Source organism: Neodothiora populina, assembly GCF_041146345.1.
Source record: "Neodothiora populina strain CPC 39397 chromosome Unknown canker_contig_13, whole genome shotgun sequence".
Classification (NCBI taxonomy): Eukaryota; Fungi; Ascomycota; class Dothideomycetes; order Dothideales; family Dothioraceae; genus Neodothiora; species Neodothiora populina.
In genome coordinates, this window is record NW_027191402.1 from 868843 (window position 1) to 887956 (window position 19114).

The following is a 19114-nucleotide window of genomic DNA, read 5'->3' on the forward strand; positions in this document are numbered from 1 at the left end:
CCGATGAAGTACTGTATCCGGCCCAAATTCCTTGCAGGGAACAGATTTTCATCCTTCAAATCTCTACAAAAAGGCTCAGAGATGACTTGGTAGCCAGTTATACCTGACGTGATCGTCAGGAATGCCACAAGGTAAGCTGTCAGGTAGATGCAGGCAAAGACATCAAGTGTCTTACGGACACCTCTTCTTTTCCAGTCCTGATATAGATCTTGCATCAAGACCCATAAGCTTGTGAAGGTACCTGTGTTAAAAGCAGTCGCTGTATACTTGTCGAAAGATGAATGCCTTGTCTCCATAGAATCCAACAGAGCTTGGCCCAGGACCAGGTATAAGAGCAGCGTGAGTAATGTTTGACCGCCTCTTCCGACAACAGTATCCCAGGACACGTCAATAAGATTTGCATTCGAGAAAGTCAGATTTCCAGATGCGATGTTGATTGCAAAGAGTCCGGACGGGTGCCAGTTATCTACTACGCTCTCGGCGAATGCTATAGTACCATCTGGCATGCATTGGATATCAGGTACGTAAATGTGCCTGGTTAGCAGACCTGATAGGATAGGAGGTGCGAAAGCGACAGCAGTAGAAACCTAGAAATTGCTGTGATCTTATGGCGTTCGCCGTACGTGTGGTGGAACCTGATGCAAGGTTCTCTGATAGTATCCCAGTGAGGCAGTCGCTTTTGAACAGAAGACAGATGAGTACGAAAGGAAGCCATCTTTATTTAAATTTCTTGACAACACCAGAAATGGTCCGATCTAAGGGCGGGACGGAAGGAGATAGATGTGGGTCCTCTTATACAGCGACGAACAACCGCTGAACGTGACCGCAGAGTTGCCATAGTAAGACCTATAACAATGCAATGCGCTCATAGATGCTTTGCAGTGTAGCAAGCCGCGTGGGCATCAACTACGATAATTGCGCTGTACTGGCGGAAGACCAACCACCAAGCTGAAGCACCGCTACGCCAATCTCCTCATACCTGGGTTCTCAACTTCAGCTAGGGGAATGAGGTGGGCGGCCGAGCAATCGCGGACTCTGGTGCTGTGCATCGAGTTCCGCATACAGCCCTTGTAGATACACCACATAAGGAAGGATCCATATGGTGATTGGCATTGCAAGCTGACGTGGCGTTGAAGTGTGCTACATGCAAAGGCAAGAGGCTCAATACTCTAGCTGCGATCGTACGCCTGATCTGGCATCAAGACAAGCAGCACGCAAAAACATGGCCACACACCTTTGCCTGAACGAAGGGGCTGAGCGGACATGATAAGCAACCAGGCAGACCAATTGTGAGCTCAGACGGTGATTCGAGGTAAGCTGCAGATCGGAGGGTGGTACAATGCCAGCATCATGAAGATAGAAGGGCGATGGCGCAGGACGGGGCGTAGAACAGTGAGCTTGGTTGGATATGAGGAAGCTAAGGTAGGCAGGGGGCCATCAGGCTGTGGTTGAACAGCCCCATCAGGTGTATGTCGTTGACTAGGACTTTGTGCCTAGTTTGATAACGAGCTGTAGTATATGTATTGACACAATCGCTGAACATTATCAACAGCTGCTGTAGCTCAGTGGTAGAGCGTGGGATTGCAGTTCTCTACAATCATCCTAAGGTCCGTCGTTCGATCCGGCGTAGCAGCTCTGGTGTACGAACTTTTGCCGCCCTTTGCTCAAAACTCTCCCACTACACAGTGCTCAGCCTACATATTCTTTGAAAAAATACTCGTCAAATCATATAGATGTCCACGCTGCAATTCATACTGAACGTCCATGATTTACAGCAACTTCAAGGTTGCTATTTTCCTCGCTCTTCTTTCTCAATGTCATTGCTCCGCCTCTGCCTAAATCTTTCATCTTGGCCTTTTACTTGTGTTTTTGTCATTCAATTCTACGGTCCACTTTATCTGATCAGCTTGACCTTGAGTATTCCTTCGAGTGGTTATCGGCTACGCTGGGTATGACAATATACACCCACTTAGGGGAAATGCTTATATACCTGAGACTTCACAGTAGTTCCTACTTTGAGCAATCGTTTGGTGTCTTGTATGTGATGTTTATTGAGTCTAATGTATATGATGTTCGTTACTTCGTGTCTTGTAGTTTTTCTTTCCGTTTCTCTGGGCCCTGTTTTCCCCTCTCTTCTCTTTAGTCTCTCTCGTGATTTCTCTATGAGCAACATTTTGATCGAGTAGAAAACATGCAATCTAGGAGATCGATGCCCGCCACATGGCTCTTGTTCATTGCTTCGGAGTCATGACCCCCTCACTAACCGGCGTCTCAGCTCGACTCGGCGTACCGACCGCACTGCCAGTGCCCCCAATACCGCCCAACCTCTTCTTCTTGACCTTCTTCTTGGGCACCACAACCGGCTTCGTGCCGTAATTACTCAGACTCAAATACGTGCCACAAGTGAGACAAGTATTATCCTCAAGGACGTGACAGAAGATGCTGAGGCAGATACTGCATACCCATCCTAGGTCAACAACGCGGCCGTGGCAGAAACATGCTGCGCGGAAGTCGACGCCTTCGGATTCGCCGGCGAGGGTCAGCCATTTGCGGGCGGATTGGTCGGGCAGGTAGGCCATCATTAGAGTTTGGAGCAGGCCGGCGACTTTGCTGCCGTGTTGTTTTTGGGGAGAGGTTGCTGTTGCGCCGTTTTCGTCGGAAGAGGTTTTATCACTGCGGCTTCCTGCCAGGTCCATGTAAATGCCACCTGTTGCGTCTGCGGCTTGTTGCAGGAATTCGGCCTCGGAGTATTGGTTTAGAGTGAGGATGTCGATTGGGATGGCGAGGCGTTGACATGCAAAGACGCTGTTCATTATGGGGATGTATTGGGTTGCTAAACCTCCTGAGACGCTGATGACGAGGATCCTGCTGAGTAGACCAGTGGTGCTCTGTCCGGTGCCGTCTGCAGAGGAAATGTTGAACTGGCCAGCTGTGTTTCCCGTGTCGGCGGAGGATGACACTGCGGTGCTGCTTGGAGCAGTCAGAGTCTGCTTGCTGATATACGACAAAGCCATGGTCAAGGCGCCCGAGAGCACGGTGGACGTCGACTCTTTCAAGTCATCCGAGGTTGTCGTGGTGATCAGGTCGCGTAGGTTCGCGGTAATGGCGTTTTCTATCGTGGCAAAAGGGCGGTATTTGTTTGGGTCTCCTGACAGCTTTGTTGATGATGGCGCATCCGCCATGTCTACGTCCATCGCCTCGCCGTTCTGTGCGCCATTGCCATTCACTGAAGAAGGTCTTTCTTTTGGCAATGTAGGCGTAGGGTAGAGAAACTGTGCTCTGCCGCTATGTGAAGCCATCACGGCGATGCGGTTCATGTTGTTTATGGCGAGGTGGGCATTGATGAAGACGAGCATGTTTGCGACGGCTTGAGTCAAGGGAAGAGTAGACGACAGGATGGACCAGGCATGGGGGTTTGTGTCGAGGACGATGGTGAGCAACGACGGAGGCACACCTGTCGCACTGTATTAGTGGTTGGATTGATGATGATAATAATCAGTATTGTTCTTGCCATTGTTCTTACCAGAGTCTGTCCGCTCTTCGCGGCTGGTTGCGTCGACGGCGTTCATCGTGACGCGCGTGTCGATGCACTATCGGTCCATGAGATATTGATTGTGTAAGAGAGAGAGGACGCCCGTGTCTGTTGTGGTTGAGTATGACCGAAAGTAGAGCAGAAGATTGGCTCCCTTGTTCGATGTAATTGACTTTGAGCATCTGAGTGACGTCGGGGAACACCAACGCCGAGCCTTTTGTCTTTGACGTGTTGCTTCCACTTTGTTTATCGATTCTATATAACCTCTTTCCCATTTGCAGGATAGTACAGTCAACACCAATCAACTCTCGCAGATGGACCAAACAAAACCCTCAGATGCAGACATCCTGGCCGCAGTGAGGCATCTGGACGATACACGCGACTCGTTGATAGCCACGGCTCCGGTCTTGTCTGCCTACCTCGGCTCACAGAAAACCAATCTCAAAGCAGACTCGGGGATCACGCCAGAAGACGAAGCGTCCCGGCAATGCTGCCACTCTTGTAGCAACATATTGATCCCTGGGTGGTCGTGCAAAAAGCTCCGCATCAAAGATCAACCGCGGCGCAAAAAGCGTGCCAAGAAGCACATTGATGGCGTTGCCAAAGCATCCGAGACCAAATTGTCACCGGCTATGGTTGTTTACACATGCGATTTGTGTCGTTCCAACAACAAATCCAAGATTCCAGAGAAGAAGGGGATTGAGACAAGATCATCAAGGCCATATTCTCGACTGCCAGCTATAAAGTCCAACTCGGCGATGGAAACCACACCCTCACTGATTCCATCCAACAAGGCTTCCACATCGAGTCCGCCGGTGCCTGACAGCCCATTGCCCAAGTCCGAGGGAGATTCTGCCACTGCGACGGGAGCGAAGAAGCGATCGAGAAAGAACAAGACTGGAGGCGGTCTCGCCGCTCTGCTGGCCAAGAGCAAAAGCGCGAGCGCATCGCCGGCCGGCTTCGATCTGATGGACTTTATGAAGAGCGGCTGATCTGATCTTGTCATCGGCTCGATACCTCATTTCTCTTCGGAAGCAATGCCTCTGGACGACACAAGATCCGCTGGACACGGCGAGGAACAGCGTCTTCACATGCATTGTCGAGATGCCAAGACTGTCGGATCTGTGATAAGAGGATCGGCGGCGACAAGATAAGATATCCGGAATCCGCCCCGCAGTGAGGGTTTTGTGCAGATCTGAGCAAGGATTCGTCATTCACAAAAGAGGAAAATCGTTCATGATTGCACAAGTGCATCATCGCGGGGCGGCAGGCGCAGCAACATCTTTCTGCTTCTTTTTGGGCGTCGCTTTTTATTCTTCACAAGAATTGTTGCTTGATTACTACTTCTCGAATCTTCTCCACTCGACCTTTTACTTGGAGAAGCGACTGGCCAGACTTGTCACTCTCAGTCTCACACATCCAACAACAACAACAACAACTACTACGACGACGACATAACACTACTCTGTGGTGCAACTCGAGGACTGAGAAACCCCTAGACTCACACACACACACACACAACCAGTCATATTCACACAAACTACAAACACAACACACAGCATGGCCCCTAACGGAGTGCAAATGCCCGGCAAGTCCCTGTCCAAGGACCTGTTCGAGGACATGGGCCGCAAAGTCGAGAACATGACGGGCGGAGGGAACAGCGCCGAGGGCGACTCGGAACCCAAAGTCGTCGAGGAAATCGAGAGTCTCTGCATGAACTGCCACGCCAGCGGCACCACGAGACTCTTACTCACAAAGATTCCCTTCTTCCGCGAAATTGTCTTGATGTCCTTCTCTTGCGAAGAGTGCGGCTTCAAGAATTCGGAAATTCAATCGGCGGGCGAGATCCAACAGCGCGGCGCGAGATATACCTTCAAAGTAGAGAACGAGCATGACATGGCGCGTCAAGTGGTCAAGACCGACTACAGCGTCTTCAAAGTCGAGGATGTCGACCTTGAGATCCCCGCCGGTCGCGGTCAACTCACCAACATCGAGGGTTTGTTGTCCGCAGTCAAGGCAGATCTGTTCCAGCACCAGGACGCCAGGATGCAGCAGATGCCCGAAGTCGGCATCAAAGTCGGCGAGGTCATCCAGGCTCTCGACGATATGCTGTCCGGCAAGCGCTTCCCCTTTACTGTTTCCTCAGAAGACATCTCCGGCAACTCGTTCATCGAACCCTCGCCCCACGACTCGACGGGCAAGTGGAAACGCAGCGACTTTGACCGCACGCCGCAACAAAACGGCACCCTGGGTCTCGGCGACGACGTGCCCGCCCCAGCCGGCACGGAAACCGGCGCGCCACCTCCCACCCTCCGCCCCGAATACCACGCCTCGAACCTCGTCGGCGGCACCATGGGCGAGCCGCGCACAATCTCCACCAACAACGTCGACGACGAAGACGACGAGATCCACGAAGGCGAAGTCTACTCCTTCCCCTCGAGCTGCCCAGGCTGCACACGGCCGTGCGCGACAAACATGAAAATGGTGCACATCCCCTTCTTCAAGCAAGTCGTGCTGATGAGCACGGCCTGTGCGCAATGCGGCTACCGCAGCAACGAAGTCAAGACCGGCGGCGAAGTGCCCGCGCGCGGCCGCAAGATCACCCTGCGCGTCGAAAACCCAGCCGACCTCGCGCGAGACGTCCTCAAGTCCGAGTCCGCCGCCCTCTCCTGCCCGGAACTCGACCTGCACGTGCAGCCCGGCACGCTAGGAGGCCGCTTCACCACCGTCGAGGGCCTGCTGACGCAGTTCCGCAAGGACCTGCGCGCGCAAGCCTTCGGGCTGTCGGACGGCGACTCCGAGGCCGAGCTCGCGCACGTCGGCGACTCGGTCGAGCCGACGACGAAGCGCAGCTGGGACGACTTCTTCGCTGCTCTCACCGACGCCATCGAGGGCAAGACCAAGTTCACCGTCGTCATCCAGGATCCGCTCGCGTCGTCGTACGTGCAGAGTTTCACCGCGCCCGAGCCTGATCCCCAGATCCATGCCGAGGACTATGATCGCACCGAGGAGGAAGAGGAGGATCTGGGCCTCAGGGATATCCAGACCGAGGGCTACGAGGGCGATCCGAACTTGCCTGCTTCTGCTTCTGCTTCTGCTCGGTCTTCATAGAGAGGCTGGCTGGCTCCTGCAAACCAAAATCCCCTTTTTAATCTTGGTTTTTCGCTGCTTATGAGGGAAAGTGAAAAGGATTGATTGGACTTGAAGAAAAAGTTGAAGCCACATTTTCATGATGAATTATTCTATACCTGGAATACTTCCAGTGCCTAGATCTCGATTTTGTCTCGTTATACATACGTGAGCGTGACGGGTCATATTCAGTGCCTGCCTGCTCTTCAGACACACAAATGCACAGAACACTAGAGTGGGCCAAGTCTGGGAGAACCATCGTCTTGATTCTCCGTTTAGGGATCACATAGGGTCTTTGATCTTCTAGAGTCCTTCCTCTGTGACTCTTCTGACTCCTCTCATTCCACTCCACTGCTCGCCATGCCATCCCCGTGAATTTTGTCTCGGTGCCGTCCTCCCGTCCTCGTTCATCATTGATGTCTCTCTCTCCGACTACTGGCGCTCGACGCACTCACCCGCCGCATCTTGACCGCCCGTCCACCCTGTGCGATCATGCCGTTTCCCTCGCCACGAGACATGGTACACACGGGCTTCTGCTCGTCTGCATGCATTGATGCTAGTGCCTATCATTCAAAGTCAGCAACGTCCAATTCTTTCCAGATTCATGGTGCGAGACTTACGAACGAGTCAGTGTTGTGGGCAAAGTAGAGATACACCCCCTCTTTCGTCCTCTTGACACACAATACCCCGATCGCGCCAGCTGAGTTGCTGTGTTTCACGCTGGGATGACCTGTGGTTCACCGGTCAGCGTTTCCTAGTCCCTCATTCTCTGTTCATTGTGACAATACGAACCCATGAAGTCCTTCTCTACCACACTCCTGAGAGCCTCGTCGTCTTCGACCTCAACCAGAGCGCCCCCTTTGCCTTTCTTGATCCCGTGATACACTCTCTCTGCAGCAACAGTCGCTGCCATTGTCGTCGCCATGTGCTCTCCCGTCCCGGATGTCACCGAAGCCACGCACGTCCGATTCTTGTCGTCGGGATCGGTGGGAACCACAGCTGCTCCCACGCCGACCAGAGCGGCAGGACCCATACGTCCACGGTGTTTCATTCCAATCCCCCCAGACGACGCTCCGCATGCAATGTTGCCATAGTTGTCGATTGCAATGGCTCCGACCGTATCTGTGATCTTGTCGTTCCGCCAGGGTATGCTGTGACCGTCTGCTGGCTGACTTCGCTCACTTTTGTTCTCGCTCTTTCTTGTCGTTGGTGTATCAGGGACAGTAATCCCAACGTCCTCAAGCGGGGGTGTAAGACCTGACCTCCGAGCTTGTTGCAAGGGTAGCTGTGGCTCTGGACTCGGCGTCAGTGATGGCAGCTGTAGTGTCGACGTCGACGAGTTAGACGTCTCGTCTGACGAAGAGCCGTCGTATGACCCATGGTAGAAGTCATCATGGTCCGACATAGGAGTCTCGGGTCCAAGATCAGTCATCTCGTACTCTGGTGATGCCATTGTAGTGGAGAGGTGGCCGTCGTTGACGTGCTGTGAGCTCTGTCTATTGTTCTGCATGAACAGCGTGTCTGTACTGTTCATGAAGGGATTTCGCGATGCAGCATGTCCAGGTGGTCCAAGAGAGTCACCCGGCCGGTATTGGCGTAGACCGGCATCAAGCATTGATTCGGGAGTTGTGTTGGTGGAGCTCAAGCCGCGAACAGAAGGAGTCGATCTCCGAGAGGGGCCCATCGGTGACGAAGTAGCTTGACTTAATCTATCAGACGATGGTCCCGGAGAAAGAGGTTGAGCCTCATTCCAGACGCCGCAGTCAAGCGCATGCGTGTGGGCAAGCCGTGCTTGTTCTCTCATCTGATCAACAGCCTTGACATCATGGTCGTTCTCGGGGACGAAAGCATCGTAGAGGTGAGGATGGCTTCTACGCGCCTTGCTTTCGACATTTTTCATATCGTGCTTCCACTTTAGCCAGCGATCACGCGCCGCAGGCGATACGAGGGCATCGTAAGGTAGTATGGGCATGCCAAAACTTGCGCCAAAGTCAGTCGCTCCTTGGCCCACAAGAAGATTCGGTGGGACACGACGGAGGCTGAGCTGGGTTGTGGTGTGATCAAGCACAAGTCTCGCTAGACTGATTGGATTCTTGATTTCTGCGTACTGTTAGCGGCTCTGACGTTATGTAGATACTGATTGTGACGAACGAGCGACAGCACCGCAACCCCCACTTCGACCGTAATGATCCACGATGACTGCATCGCATTCGACTATGCCGTCCATGGCGAGGTTGCTACCGTATGCGGCATTTGTGATCTCTCGATCTTCCAGAACCTTGATCGCAATCTCGATGGCATCCGTGGCAGAACCGCCGTTTCGCATAATGGCCATTCCCGCTTTACAGGCGCTATGTAGATAAGGTAGTCAGTATCTTTTAAGTCAACAGTACACCGTGGGCGAGACCGACTCTGTGCAAGCTTGGAGGTGGACATTCTCGTTCTGGAAGCTATGGTAGCCTGCTCCGGCATGAACGAAGATGCAGGCAATGTCGTTGTACTTTTTGCTTCTTTTGTTGCTGAAGACATTGGCCATAGCTAATCTGGCAGAGCCAAAGCAATATGATAGTCTGTTCTCCTCGTTGATGTGTTGTATCAAGAACACTTCTCCAAGATAGCAAAGGAGCAGATATAGGTTTAAGGAGTACTAATAACTACTAGCTTTTGCCAGGATGAAGGATGGCTTCGATTACACCCGCCTTGGTCAATCAGGACTCAAGTATGATTCCAAGTGAGAGCCGGTCGGTATACTTGATTTCGAAAACTGAAGAAACTTTCACCGGCTCGACATGCTAGAGGACAGTGCGTCGAAATAGCGGTTGCCTGTAAGCCTTGCTTTCTTTTCAGGAGGATTGCGATGTTGAGTAAACGAATGAAAGGCCCGCCTAAGCAATGTCAAGACCACCTGGTGGAGGTTAGAGGTTGTCGGAGGCAAGAAAAGGTGGACGGCTCAAGCTAAGGATGGGTGAGAGATGGAGTCAGCGCACTGTGGTCTAGCAGCGTACTCATCCACGACAGGACTGATATGAATGATATTACACTGTTAACAAGCCTCACATGATGTGTATTCCCGATTCTATAAAGAGAAGGCACGACGGGTGGAGAGACAAGCCACAAGCCCTGTGAGTGGGATATGAGTTGCTATCAGATTACAACATTAACCACAGCAGCACCACATTCATCCTAATCCAGCCTTTGGCTCATCCAGAGATGCCTATGCAGATGTCCATGGCTGACTGAACACACAAAAGGTATATACAGTATTCGATATGACTGTGATATAGAACATTTCCTATTTGAGCCGTATGCGAACAGGTGCAGTAAGGCAGCCAGCGGAAGCACGGTCCAGGTCGGCGCGGGGCACGCCAAGACTCCGCGCTCCTCCCCGAAGCCGTCGAGACGACGACGACGTAACGTTGTCGCCTGTGGGAGCGTGAATCTCCCGCTATACCATCACTACTTTTCCACGTCTCTGCCCATTGCCATTGCCTGCCCTGCGTGAGTCGTCGAGAGTCACGCATAATCAGCTGCAACTTCCATACCGCCAGCTCCGGCAATACATCTCACCCATAGTCGACCAAGATGGCCAACCAGACCCCGGCCGTTGTCATGGACAAGTAGGTAGTGGTCAGGCAGCACCATCGAGCATCTTACTGACATTCATACAGCGGTACCGGTTACTCCAAGCTAGGTTCGCCATTCTCGCACGATACGATATACCCCTTGCAACCCCCAATTGACACAGCACTCAAGGTTTCGCCGGCAACGACTCTCCTTCCTTCGTCTTCCCCACAGCAATCGCAACAAAGGGTCCAGCAGGAGGAGCAGGAGGATCAGGATCAGGAAGACCAGCTGTCGCGAACAAGCCGTCGTTTTTGACCGGAGGAGCTGGTCCAGGTGGACATCTCTCTGGGAAGAGGGGCACTGAGGATCTTGACTTCTTCATCGGTGACGAGGCTCTCAACGCTGCAAATGGACCTGGTACGTGTTGACACAAAAGCGACAAAACAGGATTCTGTTATGGACAAGACAGAAGGGAGCTGATATGAGCAGGCTACGGCATTCATTATCCCATCCGTCACGGTCAGGTCGAGAACTGGGTATGCACATCTGACAAACATTGCTCAGGCAGCAGCGTCCGCCAAGTCGGTACCTGACAACTGACACACCACAGGACCACATGGAACGCTTCTGGTCAAACTCGATATTCAAATACCTCCGCGTTGAGCCCGAGGATCACCACTTCCTTCTCACCGAACCTGTTCGTTGTATCTGCTTTCGACTCATCTGCCTTCATCCTTGATATACTAATATCCTGCAGCCGCTCAACCCTCCGGAGAACCGTGAGCAAGTCGCTGAGATCATGTTCGAATCTTTCAACGTTGCCGGTCTCTACATCGCTGTGCAGGCCGTACTGGCTCTCGCTGCATCCTGGACTAGCAGTAAAGTTCAAGATCGATCACTGACTGGTACCGTGATCGACTCCGGTGAGGGTGTGACTCACGTCATCCCTGTCGCCGAGGGCTACGTTATCGGATCCTCGATCAAGTCGGTCCCTATTGCCGGTAGAGACATCACCTACTTTGTGCAATCCCTCCTGAGAGACCGTGGCGAGCCCGATAGCTCTCTCAAGACCGCCGAGAGAATCAAGGAGGAGTTCTGTTACGTGTGCCCGGACATTGTCAAGGAGTTTGCACGATTCGATCAGAACCCTGATAGATTCGCAAAGCACCCCATCCAGTACCCCAACGGGAAGAGTGTCACTGTCGATGTCGGATATGAGCAATTCCTTGCTCCCGAGATCTTCTTCAACCCCGAAATCTACAGTTCAGACTTCCTCACTCCTCTGCCCAACATTGTCGACACTGTGATCCAGCAATCGCCCATTGACGTCCGTCGTGGTCTCTACAAGAACATTGTCCTGTCTGGTGGATCTACTCTCTACAAGGACTTTGGCCGCAGACTGCAAAGAGACATCAGACATCTTGTTGATGCTCGCATAAAGGCTTCTGAAGCACGTTCTGGTGGCGCCAAGTCTGGCGGTCTCGACGTGCAGGTCATCACACACAAGAGGCAAAGACACGGTCCGTGGTTCGGTGGTTCATTGCTCGGTCAAACGCCCGAGTTCAGATCTTACTGTCACACGAAGGCTGGTGAGTTGTCGTCGCGGATCATGAGCTACTACTGCAGATTTGCTGATACACTACAGAATACGACGAGTACGGTCCCAGCATCGTGCGAAGATTCGCCCTTCTGGGTGGCCCTGGAAGCACTTGAGAGGCGGCAGGCAGGGTAGTCGTGTCGATGTAGAGAGTAATGAGCGATGGTGTTTTGTAGGTAGCCTATTGTCCAATTTCCAGGCGGAGAGAAAAGGGAGAAGATCGAATATATTTAAACTTCAATTCATTCTCGAGGTTGTATTGTTATCAACGCTTGTCAGGCGATCAAGAGTTATCGTGAAGCTCTCGACCTACTGTAAAACACTGGAAGTTCAAGGTCTAATGCCAAGGCTAATGAACACTCCCAACGCCGCTTGGCTACTGCCTCGTGTCCAAGACAATGATTCCTCCATTGCAAGGTATACAGCACTATACCCGAGGCAAGGCAGCCCCAGCTCTAATACACAATTCACCTCAAGTACCACCACATATAACTCAAACAAGCTCTCGAATATCCGTCAGTCTAAGCATGAAACCTGACTTCTACGGCTTCATCAGCAGTGCACAACACGGCAAGACGGCTTCTTCCCTATCTTCGTCCCGATTCGGATAACTTGTGAACTTTCAATACGAAGTACAATAGGACAGAAGGTGCAGTACCGTCGACCAAGAAGACGGGATAGCAGCCCGCCGTCCCGCTCACGGCTCCAACCTATCGCTGACTCGGGAATTGGAAGCTCTTTCCATCGGGTGCGGTGCAATTTTGCGTTTGCGCTCGTCGGACGAAGTTTGGGTTTGGGGACGCGCTGATAGCGTAGCCGCCCGGGCCGATCAAACGTGATCCATTTCCGCAGGTGCAAGTAGGGTTAACTCGTACTTCGTATCGTATTGTAAACCTGTTCTCGCCTCGTACTGTACCGTACAGTACCTTACTTAGGTAGAGTTTTGGAGTGGATGAGTGAGGGCCCTTGAAATGGAGACAGAACCCTGTGACGACTGCTATGCAGGGCATACAAGTCACATCTAGAGCAATTAGTCGATTCCGGTCGCGCGTGGAGTGTTTCCGCAGAACGCCTGTGCTCACTATGAACCTGGGTGCTAAGGTTGACTTGATCGTAGCCTATGCCACGCTACTGTGCCTTGCCTTTCCTCACAGGATTCTGTTCTGTTCTGTGCTGTACTGTACTTCAATCAGAGAAAAGTACAGTAGAAGTGCTCTGTCTTCCGCTCTGTCACGCCCGCATGAACCCGCAGGAGAGAAAGAGCTTATAACCTTAATCGCGCGAGCGGGTGCTGTCGAAACACTGGAGATCACTCCGGTGGTCCGCTGAAGCAGAGCAAGAATAAGCGGATCGCATCGAAGATGGGACAAGTGGTTGTAGGTCATAGTCATCGTGTCCAGCATCATCGAGATTGACATGTTCATCGGAGGTTTGAGGTGGGATCAGAGGGAGAAGGAAGACGTCACTTCCCGATTTGGGGATGACGAGATTGGTAAGGTACAGGTATCTTAAGGGTCCAATTTTGCTATTGTCTGCAAGGCCCTTTTTACCCCGTATTTCTGAACTGTTCTATGCACGACGTCGCCGTGATCGGGAACGATGCATTCGAAACTTCTATGCTTCTAGGGTTTCGAGTCCTTCGTAGTGACTAAGGTAGGTACCTTGCGTATACAAGGCTTACTGATCGGAAACGTCCACGCACCTCACCGTCGTAAGCCTCTCGCCTACAACTCGCGTGACTATGGAGTCCAGATGTCGTGCATGGCTTGACAATAGTTACGGTCCGCCGGTCGAGCGAGTGGTCACAATATCGTCTAGATCGTGGTTCTTATTGCCTGATATGACATTTTCACTTGTTTCGATGGTTTTTGTTGTTGCAGGCGGTTTTTTACGTACAAGTACATTGCGCCACCGGACGCCTCGCGCTTTCGAATGGCTTGCTAGCTTAACCGACATGCTGGTTAATGCGTACAACCTTATCGCTTCGCACGTGTCTTACCGGCGTGAAAAAAAGGTTTCGGTTCTCGAAACATGCATCCCGCATCGAAAGATGACAAGTCCGCAATATCCTGTACACAATCCGCTACGCTCGGACTACTTGGTACATTCACAACATTGCTCTTCTTCATCCTCCTAACTTTTCTAGAAACCCTAAGGGCCTGATCGAAAGGTCCCCGGGATCGGGTTACTTGGTACAACGGTCCTTATTTTTCTCTGGATTCGTACCGGTCGACCATTTTCTACAAGCAACTACAGGGGTGAATATCACGATTCTGGATGAATATTTTGAGCCCCATGCATCAGCCCATAACCGCCACGTTCCTGCCTCACGCACTCATCGCGAGGTGTTTCAGGGCGTGAAAACGTCATGCCGGTTCTAGACTCCTCGTTGCTTAGTCCATGATCCACAAGAAAATAGGTCTGTGGGTGTAATCTTCCATCATCGTCAGGAGAGGTGTCCAAGGTCCGCACATGTAATAGTGACTTGACGGCAATATCGTCTTGGCTCAGGTCTTGTTCACCATCAGACATATAGCCGGATGTGAGTCACTCTTGGACTGATGTCTTGGTGCACTTTGCAAGGCTTCGAAGATTGAATTATCCCAATTGGGGTACTCGCTACGGCGTAGCAGCACCATTCTCTGTTCGCTATCTCGCGCGAGACTGAGGCGCATAACAGCGGTAATGACGTCGAACACACTCGTCGAGTACTCCATTCGCATACGAAATCTGGAAAGGTGACATTACAGGGGTAGCAGCGAAGTACTATATCGGATGTTGGCAATTTCATGTAGAGCCGTGCTGCCGTATATCGTATATAGAAAGACGCAATCGGACACTATTACTATATCATCAATCATTCAGTAATGCCCAGGACGCCACACGAGGTAAGCGTCCGGGAAGGCGCCAGAGATGCCATACAATTTTCTTGGCCCATCCGATGGCTGGCGGGCCGGAAAGGTGAAGACGTGATATAATACGCGACTTGGAGTGTATTGGGGTCGAGAACTAAAGGGGGAATGCTATTGCGACACGAAGGATGGTTTTGCAAATATTTTCCCTGTGATCGACAGTATCATGCAGTAGTGGTTGATCTCACACCGAAATTCAGAGCCAAGAAAGGACCGGGAACGAGCAAAGAAGAGGTAAAATGGCCAAGCAGGAGGAGTTTTCTGTAAAAAGTGCTTACCTTATATGCCAAGTGGATCGCGAGATCTATCAAACTCACTGTCGCCCTTTCTCATTATTGCTGGACATGATGACATATTTGAGCGGCTTGATGCGCTGTTGCCGTGGATAGCGTATGATATCTAATATGTGTAGGGCTTCGAAACGCGGCCAACTCTCTCTCGGCAATGGCGCGGTTATTGTGGTCCCAGAGCATACGCTACTATGCAATTGATTATCATATCAAAGGTTACTGTACACCGTATATCCGAGTCTATAGAGATCCGAGGGCACAAGCTACTAGATAGGAAAGAGCAAGAGAAATGGAGCAAGTAAAGCGTCGAACCTAGAAGTATAAAGTCACAAGCAGCTTGACATCCATCGGTGAACGAGTACAGGCCGAGATATAACCCTTGGTAATCCGATCAAAACGAACTCGGGAAGGCCCGTTGGCGAAGTAGGTACTATTTGCTATGCTGCGCTGTACTTGTACTGTTGTACAAGATTTACAAGGAAAGGGCAAAGGCATCAGAAAAGGAGTGAGAATTACAAAAAGAAGGTTGAGACTAATGCAAGTCACAATTACACTCCTCAAACACGAACATGTGCCTGTGCTTCGTGTTCAGTGGTGACGAACCACCTCAGTCTGTCATGGGGTTTTTCCACGATGCTTTACATGGGTGCTAGGGCGAACGTCTTTTTGCTTTTTTGTCTCGAGCAAGACAATCAAGATCAGCCAAGGCGGCTTCTCTGTCCCAGCCCAGCAATCGTTATGAAGGTATTGTGGCCTATGAAAACATGGGATCGAAGATTGGATGCGCGGGATCTGCAAATTCACGGCATGGACCCTCCGTTTCGGTTGTTTTGTTCTGCCAATCTCGATACAGGTACGGGTACGGGGCGCTTGGGGTACTCGTTCTGATAAGGTACCATTGGTCGTATCGGACTCGGTACTTTCGTGGGAGTGAGAGCTCTTGCTGGATCGGTAAGGTATCTTAGCTTGTACCTTAACCGCCCGCACCGCCTTTCCCCCGGAATTTGCGTGCCGTTGTGCCTTTTTCATGCTGCTGGATTACCGCAAGATGTCTGTCCAGAATTATACACGGGCTACAAGAGTACATTAGAGCATATCAATTACTACATGGGAGAAAAATCAACAGGCCTCCCCGCCGTTTGACCAGGTATAGGATCGAATTGTGTCGTTCGTCCCTTTTTGTTTTTTCTATCTATCCGAAATGTGTACTGTAGTGGTTTTCGGAGACGCATACCCAATGCGACGAATGCGATTCGTCGTTCCGCCGTCTCGCGTACAATTTCTTCCAGACAATGCATGCAGCCTGACGTACCTGACCATGTTATCAATGTGTAAGGATCGCCTCATATCAGACTATGTCTCGACTGTGTGAAAAGGGTACAGCAAAGATTCGATATCACATCCCACGCTCAACACGTTGTCAATAGACGACGTTTGGTGACATGAGTCGTGTGGCATATGCACTAATTGAGCCCCTTTTTTGGCTCAGGCGTCTCAAACAAGCACACAGGTATTAATGAGCAAAGATTGCCAGCGGATAGCGTGCGACACGTTGATCAGTAGAGGACCACTTTCTTTTGCATCACTGTTCTCTCATCGTTCTGGGCCCTTGACCTCTCTATTCAGGTTTGAGGCAGTCCGCCTTGACCCATTGAGCATAATGACGACGACGGGAGTCGTTGGCTGACCCTGACGCTAAGGCATAATATAGTACTGTATCGCATTTGTGCTGGTTTTCTGGGTAAGGCACGTACGCGTTGTGCGGATTCAATTCCACATGACCCTTAAAAAATGATGGTGATGGCGGCATGACGGTACCACGCCTTAATGCGTGCCTTTGATGACAGGAGGAGCCACCAGAGCGAATGCACGAAAATTAGTGCATCGCACGAGTGCAGCATCAGCAGATGAAAAGGGGTGGCCTTACCGTCTTCACACGGTAGGCTGGATGCAAAGTCCACAAGGTATGGTATCACGCTGCCCATTGTGTTTCCTGCAAGGTCCTCCCATTCCCCTGTCGGTTGTTGTTTTGCAAGCTTTACGAACAGACGGGACCATGAAAAAGCCCGGGAGAAAAAAGTGTAAGACTGTCGGATATCTCTCGTCCGGTAAACCAACGATACCGCAAGTCCGTGCACAGGTACGATGAGACATACCGCTGGAGTGCTCACTTGTCGCCCCTCGACGCCCATTGACCATTATTCGAATTAGGTGTTCGATTCTGGTCTATCAAGTCCATCTTGCACGTTGTTGTTTTATTTGTTGTGATGTAAGAGTCATGGAAAGTGGTGTAAGAGTCATGTAAGGGGGGGCATTAGTGACTGTTGCTAGCTATGATCCTGAATCCACCGTGATTCCATGTGTGCCTCGACGCCTCTTGTGTGAAGATGTGTTGCTGACGGTTGATTATATGTCTGCCGAAACATGAAACTGGCATCTCGACTTGTCGTTTTGTCCGTTTGACAGAATCAGTAGTGACCGCTACCATTCGAGCTGCAGTCTGGTCTAGATGATCGTTCACTTGGCCAATGCGTTTTCCTCCCTTGGTCGTTGCTATTTTGCGACTAAGGAATGACGGATTTGCGCAAAGGTAGACATGAGCACCAATGCTTGTGAGGGAGAGGCTGAAAATCGAAACAATATTGATGATACAAATGAAGCTCATTATCTATAAATCTGTCATAAATTCTTGTGTTGTAGGGTCGCATCGCAGTAAGGAGGACTCCTGAATGTGAGGGCGCATCTATCGCGCGAACCTCTAGCCTCTATATCGAAACAGGTAGTCTATAAGAAAAACGCCCGCTCAGTTTCGTGAAATCAACAACCATGCCTGGTCTTGAGCCTCTCATTAAAGGAAATCATTAGTTTTATTGTTTAGGTTTCTTCTCGCCCCCACCATGCCGTTGTGAATAACTCTTCAATAGACAGGCTCAGTGCCATCAACGGGCATAAGTCCGTATTCTTGCTGGTACATGTCCATCATGCTCGAGTCAGAGCAGATGTCGCGGTATAGCATGTTCGATAACTCGTCCAAGCCACCAGCGGCCATGCTCTCGGGAAATTGGTTCTCGAGCGTGGGGTTGGCCATCCACCAGTGTGACGCTGAAGCCGTCTTGGCCTGGTCTTGCATCTGAAGGAGGGTGCGGTTGCCATATGACTCGCCAGGCAGGCTGAAATCAATGTCCATGCCCAGATCGGTCATGTCTGGGGAGTACTGGTGCTCCCAAGGTGAACAAGTATCAGGAGTACCGGGGATAACAATCGAATTGTCCAACGTTGCGCCAACGTTCGCCCATTGCGGTTGCATCTCGGAATCAATGCACGATGAGCTGCCGGAGATGGTGTGCTCCAACTTTGGCAACGAGCTATCGGGGACGCTAGAGTCGCCGTTCAGCGATGAGTCTGGGCCACTGATCTTGATAGGTGAAAGTAATGAAGCTCTGGAAGACATTTTCGATGAAGGCGCAAGGGCGAGGGGAGACGACTTGTGAACAGACTCGTTGCTGGGTCGGGGTGCGATCGTTCGTCCAGAGTTCGAAAGCGCAGGCAACTGGGCAGGAGGACTCTGTGTTCCTCGCATGCTGTGGGAATCCGAATGTGCGGCTGACGTCGAGTCGGCAACGGATCTGTGCTCAACTTCATGGTCGACGGTCTCGGAATCGCTGTCCTCGTCGTTGGTCTCGAGAACCTGCAAGACCGAGAGAATGTCGTGAACAAGAGGGTGACCAGATGACTCGGGCAACTCCTGACCGGGCCACAAACGAGCAGCTACGAGACGGTGGTAGGTCTCTTCGAGTCCGGCAATGAGCTGGGCTTGTCGTCGCTCGAGTACATCAACATAGCTGTTTTCTGTTAGTTTACATTTACTCGATCAATAGCAACACATCACATACCCTTTTGCGTAAACCTTGTCCTTGGGCTTCTTGCTTCGCCAGGTGGTACAGATAATGTTGCTGGCTTTGCATTTGCGGCAAGGTTTACCACCATCACACTTGGTCTTCCTCAAGCGACAGCCTTCACAGGCTCTGGCTATCCTCTTCCTCTGACATTCTTGTGATGCAGGTGGGGAGCAAGATTCACGAGACGACAT

The 19114-nt window shown here is 51.4% G+C and overlaps 5 protein-coding genes across 6 annotated transcripts; 2 read left to right on the forward strand and 3 right to left on the reverse strand.

The window, feature by feature from the left end:
* Positions 1-2231: 2231 nt before the first annotated feature.
* AAFC00_001893 (uncharacterized protein) lies at positions 2232-3569 on the reverse strand (the record flags this gene model as incomplete). Its single annotated transcript, XM_069341153.1, has 3 exons — positions 2232-2605; positions 2675-3454; positions 3524-3569. 3 exons carry the CDS (start codon positions 3567-3569, stop codon positions 2232-2234), a joined length of 1200 nt encoding a protein of 399 aa, XP_069204663.1.
* A 1523-nt stretch (positions 3570-5092) lies between these two features.
* On the forward strand, positions 5093-6643 carry AAFC00_001894 (uncharacterized protein; the record flags this gene model as incomplete). Its single annotated transcript, XM_069341154.1, has 1 exon — positions 5093-6643. The coding sequence occupies one exon, from the start codon at positions 5093-5095 to the stop codon at positions 6641-6643; it is 1551 nt and encodes a 516-aa protein (XP_069204664.1).
* A 428-nt stretch (positions 6644-7071) lies between these two features.
* Positions 7072-9197, reverse strand: AAFC00_001895 (uncharacterized protein; the record flags this gene model as incomplete). 2 transcript variants are annotated; one of them, XM_069341155.1, is made up of 5 exons in its annotated part: positions 7072-7224; positions 7282-7391; positions 7454-8761; positions 8813-9012; positions 9073-9197. In XM_069341155.1, the coding sequence occupies 5 exons, from the start codon at positions 9195-9197 to the stop codon at positions 7072-7074; spliced, it is 1896 nt and encodes a 631-aa protein (XP_069204665.1). The 2 variants fall into 2 exon arrangements, with proteins under 2 accessions (XP_069204665.1, XP_069204666.1); XM_069348521.1 differs by lacking the exon at positions 9073-9197 and having other exon boundaries at positions 8813-8987.
* Positions 9198-10243: 1046 nt separating this feature from the next.
* Positions 10244-11938, forward strand: AAFC00_001896 (uncharacterized protein; the record flags this gene model as incomplete). The annotated part of the gene is made up of 7 exons (XM_069341156.1): positions 10244-10278; positions 10330-10352; positions 10415-10642; positions 10715-10761; positions 10836-10922; positions 10983-11814; positions 11871-11938. 7 exons carry the CDS (start codon positions 10244-10246, stop codon positions 11936-11938), a joined length of 1320 nt encoding a protein of 439 aa, XP_069204667.1.
* Positions 11939-17941: 6003 nt separating this feature from the next.
* On the reverse strand, positions 17942-19114 carry AAFC00_001897 (uncharacterized protein; the record flags this gene model as incomplete). Its single annotated transcript, XM_069341157.1, has 2 exons — positions 17942-18866; positions 18918-19114. 2 exons carry the CDS (start codon positions 19112-19114, stop codon positions 17942-17944), a joined length of 1122 nt encoding a protein of 373 aa, XP_069204668.1.